At 42.4% G+C, this 10810-nt stretch overlaps 1 protein-coding gene across 1 annotated transcript; it reads right to left on the reverse strand.

Annotated features, from left to right (window-relative positions):
* Positions 1-748: 748 nt before the first annotated feature.
* Positions 749-9212, reverse strand: LOC123743402 (membrane protein BRI3). The gene is made up of 3 exons (XM_045719973.2): positions 8620-9212; positions 8087-8204; positions 749-3569 (listed from the first exon to the last, which is right to left on the reverse strand). Exons 1-3 carry the CDS (start codon positions 8783-8785, stop codon positions 3437-3439), a joined length of 417 nt encoding a protein of 138 aa, XP_045575929.1. The 5' UTR covers positions 8786-9212; the 3' UTR covers positions 749-3436.
* Between the last annotated feature and the right edge of the window lie 1598 nt (positions 9213-10810).

The raw sequence follows: 10810 nt of genomic DNA on the forward strand, positions 1-10810 counted from the left end.
CAGTTCCCGCCAATATCCAGCCACTTCGCACAGCCATTGAAGAGGAGTGGGACAACATTCCACAATCAACAGCCTGATCAACTCCATGCGAAGGAGATGTTTTGTGCTTCATGAGGCAAATGCTAGTCACACCAGATACTGACTGGTTTTCTGATCTACGCCCCTACCTTTTTTAAAGTATCTGTATTCCCGGTCATGTGAAATCCATAGATTAGGGCCTAAAGAATGTATTTAAATTGACTGATTTACTCATATGAACTGTAACTCAGTAAAATCTGTTGCATTTATATTGTTGTTCATGTATATTTTATTGCTTCACTGCTCGTCTTCTCGTTATTTCAACTCTTTGTTGTGGTGAATTATACATGTTATGGCCAATAATATACAACAGTTACTTTATGACTAGAAAGGCTTCAATCCAAGGCACACTGTTAATAGACCTTTTAAAGGCAATTTCCCTGAAGTTTGCAAAGATCACATTCATGTTCAACTCTGGATGTCGGCTCTGATTCTAATCATTAACTGGTTGACAAACTGAATCCGGTTCCTTACAACTGGGGTCCAATTGAACAAGAACAGGGTTGTCTTCTACAAAGTGATTGGGCACTGATCTAGAATCAGTTGAGCTTTTTAGACCATAATTCATATGATTATATGGAAAGAGGGACCTGATCCTAGATCAGCACTCCTACTTTGAGACGCTTTATGAATACGGACCAGGAAAAGTTTTAAAAGATCAGTCAAGACATGTACCGCACTCGTGTTTATTTACAATAACTCTTATAAAAAATAAGGACCTCAATCATGATAGCGTGTGTAGTGTTTCAAAGCAGATCCATGTAAAATACACCCCCCAATATATAACCCCATTTTATTACATGACATGGACAGTAACAATACACTACTGGTGTAGAGACATTCTCAGTTGATTGTCTATTGTAGGGAGGATCGCAGACTGAGTTGTCACTGAGAAGAATGAGGCTACAGAAGCCGCTACACATGTCAACCTGCTTGTAGTATGCAAAAACTCACATGCTTTCCCTCCCTCCTTTGGCTGAGTCCGCTTGGTTGTAGGTCAAAGACGTGGTGTCCGACTTGACCTGGGTGAACTCTACAGAGCCTGTGTAGGGCGCTTCAACCTATGTCCGAATTTCCACACTACTTAGAACGTACATTTTTATTGGGCATGCATTCTAAGTGGCTATAGTGACATGAAAGGATATTGGAACAGAGACCCCTGTTCATTAGGCAGCAAACAGTAGAAAATGGACTGAAACAGGGAGGGACTACCTGGTCACGTCCAATAAGAAACGCTGAGGTCTGCAGACCTATATAAAAGCAATCTATCAGAATCATACCTGTGAAAATATGACATGGCCACAGAATAAAAAGAAACCCAGAACAGACAACTCAAAAGACACATTTTCAATGTCTCAGTTAGGGACAGCTGATGTCTCAGTGTTACGTTTAAAACCCTCCCCCAGCCAGAGTCAAGCTGGGAAAAGATATTCTCTGTGACACTGGCCCAGACTGAGTGGGGGCAGCATTCTCAAAGGCTTCAAAAACAGAGGTTCAAAAGGGTTGCTTAAAGCGGCTCTCGCTCGATGGGTCATTTCCTTATAGTCATATACCTGTACAGTGACAAACCATTTCCCAACATAATGAGTCTTCTTTAAAAAATACATAATTAATCCTAGAATGTGACTACATGAAACAGAAGGCGCTTCAGGAGTGGCAGAACTGAACAATTCCCAGGTGCGGCGCAATTGGAATTTAACATTGAGCACAAAATCAACTTGTGCCTCCATTTGATTGAACATGACAAAATAAAGGAATTCTATCAAGTAAATGATTTGTTATTGATCCACGTCTTGAGCCACATAATGATCACAATCCCTTTCTGGGCCTATATCACAAAGAGCCTCAGAGTAGGATTGCCAATCTAGGAATCTAGCTTTTAAATCATAATGTACAAGGTATATATGGACAGGGAGGACCTGATCCTAGATCTCCTAGCACTCCTACTCAGATGCACTTTTTTAAATATGCGCCCTGGGGCCGTATCCACAAAGCGTCTCAGAGTAAAACATTTGGTCGTAAGTGCTAAGAGACATTTTACTCCTACTCTGCAGGAAGCTTCTTTAGTCATAACAGTCCCCCACCTAGTCAAGAGATATTTAGGAGACCTCATGAGCTGTCCTAACCAGTTAAGTTACCAACACGTGTCTTGGTAATAGAAAACGGCAGTGGTTCCTGCACCATAGACAGGCAGTTGCTTTGGAGTTGAAAGAATGTTTGATATTTCTATTTGATCAACCCATAATAATGTACACCTTGTACCTTGTGCTTTTGACAATGATTTCACAAGGCTTCGTTCACATGACAGCCTATGCCTAAATACTTACAACCACTAGGCTAATAAACAATCCCACAGTTCTCTTTCAATGATTTCATGACCCCTACATCATGTCATTTAAAGTTATCCCTTTGAGCGCAATATCACATTAAAAACAGATGCCTAAAAGTAGCCGTGCCTGTGGGTTGGGCAATGGAAAGCATCTACAGCCTATATTAACTGATTGTGTTCGGTAAAATTAGACCTTTCTGAAATGCTTTATGTAACATTATCGACAAGTGACTCGAAGGCCTAGTGTGCCAAAGCTATTTAGATGTGTTGAACAGAAGTGTGCTGATATAACGTTCATATTTTAACTGTCAAACTGTATGATTCAGTGCAATATGCCCATCACATTAATATAAACATATGCAAACCAACATATTAGGCTAAATTAAAAGTAGACAAAGTGATCGTGTCAGGCAGATGATATCAAACGTTGTACCACTGCAACATTCACCGTAGTTGTCTGAAGCGTGCTATACAGCTGGCAGTGCCTCGTCCTGATTGGTTATTCCTTCTCATTTGCAACAATGTCAACGAGCATCATCACTACCCCTCTTTTGCGCTCCCTCAAACTGTCGTGATTACCAACAGAGAAACTTTAATGAGTTGATTTTTCTCCTGGCTCAGAGTTCGTCTGAGCAGTAACTTATCATCATAAAACCTACTCTGAGCCGGGAGATTTTTTTTGTCTTAAAACGGGATCCTAGGATCTTTTCTGATACGCTTTGTGGAATATGGCCCCTGGCTGTTTTCTGCTCTATAGCGTAATAAAGGCACCAGCAGTAGATAGACAAAGATCAGGCTTCTTCACTAGATAATACTACCAAAGTATATTCTACCATGTGCAAATGTAGCTTTTCACATGCACCTCTATCATATTATCAGAATGAATGGCTGGCTATAAGTTCATTGTGGCGACTACTTAATCGTTGTATAGAAAATCCATGGCATCCTCAGTGTGTAATAATTCTAAACAACACAGTTCTAAGACCCAGCTGGGCTGTGAGAGGATGAGCTAGCTACTGGTTGGTCCTTCTATCCGAAGGTGGCGCCACAGTTGGGACATCTCCTCTGGCGCAGTGCCAGGCAGAATAAGATCCCCAGGGGGAAGAAGAAGACGGCACACATGATCCCCAGACAGGTGAAGTCATCCTCCAGCACGCCCACTCTGAAAAAAGATGAAGGCACACATTAAAGAGACAGAAAGTTGGCCTCTGGTGATGCTCTCCAGCAAAAAAGGGGCCACCTGAGCAAAAACGTTTGCCTATAACTAAGGATTTGTGTGGTTTTATGAGATAAGAAGTTATTTAAAAATGATCATATACGTAACAACATTCAAGCTAAAAAAATGTAACTCATCAATTAGCAACTAAATTCCCATCCACCCCAGAAAGCATTTTTTAGGACTGAGAAAACTCATGTCAATGCATCCACCTCCCAAAAACCAAGCGCAGGAAAAGGAGCACCTATTGGTGTAGAGATTGAACCATTCTGTTGTTGTTGTTGTGTGTCAAGTCGCCACAGGGAAAATAACTAATAATGAGAGAGAGAATAATAAGTAGCCTATTCTTTCTAGCATTGTGACTCTGGGCTTTCTAGGTTTCCATGGTAATCCAGTGTTCGAGATGCAGTGCTATTAGATGTATGAGCCGTGAACATAATCATCACGCTGTGGTCTCACTGTGTGACCTGGGGAATCACATGGACAGAGAGTTAACTGTTCCCCTGACCAGAGTGGCTACTAGAAGGAACAGAGCTGCAGGGGTTAACAGCTAGTCTTATGACTCCACATGTTGGCTGACTAGCATCATGTCCAATGCATCTGTCAACTCCCCTTAGAGGAAACCTACATTGTATAGACCCAAATATGTCTAGATGTTGAACTGTAGTGATTACACTATACACCTACTAGCCAATCACATCATGGTGTGTTAAAATCACAAGTGCTTTTTGTGACAGATATTAACACTATTTCAATAAGCGTTGTGACTAGAGGGAGTGCAGCTACCAGAAGTTACTTTTTACAGCAGGTTAGGAGACCATTTTAGCTAGCCCTAACCCTTTCCCTAACCTTAACTTAAGTCTCCTAACCTGCTACGAAAAAAGGTAACTTCCAGTTGAAGCTATACTTCCTCTAGTTACAACCTTTTCTAAAAGAAATGGTGGACAGCAAAAATATGTGAGCAACAACAGGTGGAGCGCAAATGTAGTGTGGACTGTGACGTTTTGCCTGCTCTGTGTGTGTGTGTGTGTGTGTGTGTGTGTGTGTGTGTGTGTGTGTGTGTGTGTGTTGCCTGCACCTGCCCTGCTGTGTGCCATGTACATGTCATGGGTGTGTTTACACCGCCACTGCTTATCAGCGGAGTATCAGAGTGCCAAGGCCACAAACTGGACTAGAACCCTTTAGTGAACCTGGCAATGCAAATAGTGGTGACAATCTAGTGGTGACAAACTAAAACAGGCCGTCTCCCTCTACTCTCAATCTAGTGGTGACAAACTAAAACAGGCCGTCTCCCTCTACTCTCAATCTAGTGGTGACAAACTAAAACAGGCCGTCTCCCTCTACTCTCAATCTAGTGGTGACAAACTAAAACAGGCCGTCTCCCTCTACTCTCAATCTAGTGGTGACAAACTAAAACAGGCCGTCTCCCTCTACTCTCAATCTAGTGGTGACAAACTAAAACAGGCCGTCTCCCTCTACTCTCAATCTAGTGGTGACAAACTAAAACAGGCCGTCTCCCTCTACTCTCAATCTAGTGGTGACAAACTAAAACAGGCCGTCTCCCTCTACTCTCAATCTAGTGGTGACAAACTAAAACAGGCCGTCTCCCTCTACTCTCAATCTAGTGGTGACAAACTAAAACAGGCCGTCTCCCTCTACTCTCAATCTAGTGGTGACAAACTAAAACAGGCCGTCTCCCTCTACTCTCAATCTAGTGGTGACAAACTAAAACAGGCCGTCTCCCTCTACTCTCAATCTAGTGGTGACAAACTAAAACAGGCCGTCTCCCTCTACTCTCAATCTAGTGGTGACAAACTAAAACAGGCCGTCTCCCTCTACTCTCAATCTAGTGGTGACAAACTAAAACAGGCCGTCTCCCTCTACTCTCAATCTAGTGGTGACAAACTAAAACAGGCCGTCTCCCTCTACTCTCAATCTAGTGGTGACAAACTAAAACAGGCCGTCTCCCTCTACTCTCAATCTAGTGGTGACAAACTAAAACAGGCCGTCTCCCTCTACTCTCAATCTAGTGGTGACAAACTAAAACAGGCCGTCTCCCTCTACTCTCAATCTAGTGGTGACAAACTAAAACAGGCCGTCTCCCTCTACTCTCAATCTAGTGGTGACAAACTAAAACAAGCCGTCTCCCTCTACTCTCAATCTAGTGGTGACAAACTAAAACAAGCCGTCTCCCTCTACTCTCAATCTAGTGGTGACAAACTAAAACAAGCCGTCTCCCTCTACTCTCAATCTAGTGGTGACAAACTAAAACAAGCCGTCTCCCTCTACTCTCAATCTAGTGGTGACAAACTAAAACAGGCCGTCTCCCTCTACTCTCAATCTAGTGGTGACAAACTAAAACAGGCCGTCTCCCTCTACTCTCAATCTAGTGGTGACAAACTAAAACAAGCCGTCTCCCTCTACTCTCAATCTAGTGGTGACAAACTAAAACAAGCCGTCTCCCTCTACTCTCAATCTAGTGGTGACAAACTAAAACAGGCCGTCTCCCTCTACTCTCAATCTAGTGGTGACAAACTAAAACAGGCCGTCTCCCTCTACTCTCAATCTAGTGGTGACAAACTAAAACAGGCCGTCTCCCTCTACTCTCAATCTAGTGGTGACAAACTAAAACAAGCCGTCTCCCTCTACTCTCAATCTAGTGGTGACAAACTAAAACAAGCCGTCTCCCTCTACTCTCAATCTAGTGGTGACAAACTAAAACAAGCCGTCTCCCTCTACTCTCAATCTAGTGGTGACAAACTAAAACAAGCCGTCTCCCTCTACTCTCAATCTAGTGGTGACAAACTAAAACAGGCCGTCTCCCTCTACTCTCAATCTAGTGGTGACAAACTAAAACAAGCCGTCTCCCTCTACTCTCAATCTAGTGGTGACAAACTAAAACAAGCCGTCTCCCTCTACTCTCAATCTAGTGGTGACAAACTAAAACAAGCCGTCTCCCTCTACTCTCAATCTAGTGGTGACAAACTAAAACAAGCCGTCTCCCTCTACTCTCAATCTAGTGGTGACAAACTAAAACAGGCCGTCTCCCTCTACTCTCAATCTAACACTCCTAGAAATCAGGCTCTATTATTTGACTTTGTGGTCCAGGCCTCAGAAGTGAAAACAAAAGTCTGTATTTACACCAAACACTGATGTAAAGTCTCATTGGAAACATGCCATTAGTGTATTCTATCATCAATTAGCCTATTATGTTCATTTTAAAAACACTAAATGTGATTATTATTTTCTACAAAATCAACACAAGACAGACACTACAGCTGCTGGGTCATGTTCATTAGGCACCAAACGGAATAAAACAGACAAACAGGAACAGACTACCTTGACTTGTCCAATAAGAAACACTCCTTTTCCGTTGCAAAACATTTCAATGTTTATTAGGACAAACGTTTTCCGTTGTATGACCTAAAGAACACGACCCTGACCATTTTTCATATAAGACCACGTTGACGTTTGACCTTCAAGAGCATCATACAGTACAGTCAATCAACTTCCTCTCTCCTGTCACATGTCTGTGTTCTTAGCAGCTGACACTGAAAGGATGTTGTGTCAGACAAATTGAAACCACTGCGGTCACTCTCGAAATGAAGCTTTCCCCTACAGCAGCAGCTTTAGCGTGTACTAGGCCTGCCTGCCCGCCCACAGTGCAGTGTGTGTGTGTAACAGTGTGTGTGTAATACTGTTATCGTGATGCTCACATGTAGCTATGCTGTGGAACATCCTTTAGACACAGAAGGAGCAGAAGACAACGGTCATTTGACACATGGAAACCACGTGTTCACCACAGGAACACTATTGATTAACACTGAAAAGGCTTTCCTTGATAGCAGATTAGCCTACTGACCCGTCTTGGTTTGGCAGACCCCTACACCTTCTCCCAAATCTATTTGTATTGGTCACATGCACCGACTACAAATCTGGTAATGCTCTTCTTTCTAGATCACCTTCCTTACACGCTTGTTATAGCATTACTCCACCCTGTGGCTTGCAGAGATTCAGCGCTGTGCGAACAACAGCGTAATAGCTTCTATGTTGTTTTTTTTCTCTCAAAAAGACAGACCATAACATAACCTGGTGACATCATATCCTGTGATGTCAACCAACTCATCCTAATATTTATATATTTCTTAATTCCATTATTTTACTTTGAGATGTGTGTATTGTTTGCTACTACTGCACTGTTGGAGCTAGGAACACAAGCATTTCACTACACCCGCAATAACATCTGTTAAATATGTGTTTGTGACCAATAACATTTGATTTGAACTGAGCAGTTAAAGGTTACTTTACTAAAATATAATAAAATAAGACAATTGAAGGCTGCCAGAAATCCAAATAGTTCCCCCCTCCATAGATACAATACTGTTGTATTGAATTATGTGCCGCCTTCAAACATACAGTATACTTCCCCACTATGAGTGTGTTGTTTGGGGCTGGTGTCTCACCTGCAGGCTGGGCAGCCCCCCACCACCACCACAGAGGGCTGGATGATCGTGTACGTGCCAGGGTAGGGCTGCTGGGCTATGGCTGGGCCCATCTGAGCACTGGGGCCTCCTTGGAACCCTGTGGTAGGATAAGGGGAGGGGAGAGGAGTTTGAGGTTGAATTAGGCTAGATCTGAACTACAAGGGGAAGTCATGAGTGTTAGTTTCCGTTTCAGTCAGTCAAGAGAGGTAAAGGAATATATAGTATTTGTCACTAGTAAAATAACGAACCCAGTACCCTGTATAGGGCATAGACTACTCTAATACACACTTGTACATGTGTGAAATATGACAAATATAAGCATCCACCCAAATTATTATTGGTATTACAGTCAACAGGCTACTCTATAAATGTCAGCAAGTTCATACAACCTAAAATATAAAAAAAGTGACGTTATGGCGGTTCCAGCATTTGCACATCGGCGCGTAACGACGTCATACTCCAGGAGCTAGCTTTGGACGTTAGGTAACAACCCTACAATGTGATCTACTTGCCTGGGCCAGTGGGGTACTGATATGGCGGCGGCTGTTGAAAGCCCGGCGGTGCAGGGGTCGGGGCGGGGATAGCTCCATAATTGTGCTGCTGGCCATATTCATACGGCCCCGGGACGACGTTAGCATAAGCGGGAGGACGGTCTTGGAGAAGAGGTTTGCTGTCCATATCTGTTGCGTCCTCAAGTTACCTTTCTCTTTCTTTGCCTTGGCTGGCCCTCTTCTTCCCACACAAATTGGATTTACTTAGTCGGTGTTGCCTCGAGTCATACGACTTTCGCAGGCACGGATGGGTAAAAAAAAACTAAGAAAACACGACGCGCAAAAATTTAAGTTATCGCCTCTCTCCATGTGCCAACTTTGTCCTGACTGCACCACCCGAAACACTCGCGGACTGTTCAGACTAAAGGAAGGATGCTTATATAAAAATAAAAGAGTGAAATGTCTAAAATATCGCCATCTTATCACCACATTGTCATTTTCTGTCAAAAGAACCTCTCTAAACACTCTAGAGCACACAAAAAAAAACTGTTGTAAAGTCGGAACTCGTTTTCCCTTTCCGTCTGGATTGTCACAAGACTCGAATCATGTGATGCGCTCCGGAACGCCTATGTGCGGAGAAAGGGGGCGCGTTCGAGCGGATCACATTTGTCAAGTCGGTGACCAAAGTCTGTTGCATTCTGGGTTTACAAATTGTCTGACTTGTGCCTATGAAGTTTTGACTTCAAATTTGTGCAGTTGTTCTTCACCAACTTCATCCTGCAACCATCGCCTGCATTGTCAACCAATCATTTGGATGTTTTTTTGTTTTTTGTTTTACCCATGCAAACGTGTTCAAGGACATGTCTGAAACAGGAACCTATTTAACAAGTTGTGTGTACAGGTGATATACCATAAAACTTCAATTAATAGCCCGGGTGTTTATTTGCTTAAATTACTGAATACAACAGGTGCTTATTTGAGCCAGGCACACTGCTTTTGCATATTTGCATAGTTAATTGTTTAATTCCAGCATTCACTTCCAGCATTTTAATCAATCTTAATATCCTGCACTAATGTGTTATAATTGACACACTGTGTCACGTTTCTTTTGTCTTAAAATGCCTCTATTTAAAAAATGTAAAAATAAAACATTTCCTTGACAGAATAATTATTATCATCTTTGACTGTGCATTTTCGGCAGTTCTTACTTTCGCCACAAGAGGGCGATCGGCCGATTTCTGGGGGTCTGTATATCCGAAGTTGTTGACTGTTTTTGTGCTTGTCAGCTGTTAGCAGCCAATGACTAACAGTTCCTTACTGTCTGTCGATAAAAGCAGATGATTGCCATCGTTTTATAGAATCCTTACTGATTTAGTTAATGTAAGAAATCAAACAAAACATTTCAAACAATTCATGGTAAACTAGTTAACAATTAATTTAGACCTGGTATTTATTTGCTCTAATGTGTAAAATTTCCCTGCTGGCTATTAAAATGGACAGGTGGCTATTTGAGGCTGTGTGTAATTTAAGTTTTACAGTATACAAATAAATGTGATATTTGAGGTTCTCTCTCACTAATTGACTGAAAAATATACACACATATTATGATTTCAGTTTATGAGTGTGTGCTATGGGGGTTAGATACATGTTTATTTCAACATAAAGAAAACCTTTTTTAAATAATGGCAAAACTGCCATGTTGATCTGAGCCTTGCTGTTGGAAAAACCACAATAGTGTCCAACTTTAGGCTTTCGCAGATGCACTTCCCCAGACTTCACTCCTCGACTTTCGTCTACGGTCGGTTGCCTTAACCCAGTGGTCACCAACCAGTCGATCGCGATCGAATTGTCGATCTCCAAGGCATTTCTAGTCGATCGCCAAACATTTCTGTAAAAAACCCAACGATAAAGCCTTGTGATCCTATTTTTTTATTAGTCTCGGGCTGTTGATGGTAGGCGCAGCCAATTCAGCTGCCCTGCGCGCCGGGTAGGCAAACTGTTGCCATTTCATCTGTCTGAAGGTACAAACTCTGCCTTTCCGGTGGGCCTGGAGAGGAAATCAAGTGCACTATGCCACCGCTAGCCAGTCAGATTGCTCAGATGACCGAGTCTGCACAGTAACTTACTTAGGAGGCATTAAAGAAAGCTACGGCAAAATTGATACTGTGAGATTTCACAACGTTTAAAACCATGACTATAGAGATACTGTCAA

This window comes from Salmo salar, chromosome 06, assembly GCF_965601325.2.
Source record: "Salmo salar chromosome 06, fSalSal1, whole genome shotgun sequence".
NCBI lineage: Eukaryota > Metazoa > Chordata > Actinopteri > Salmoniformes > Salmonidae > Salmo > Salmo salar.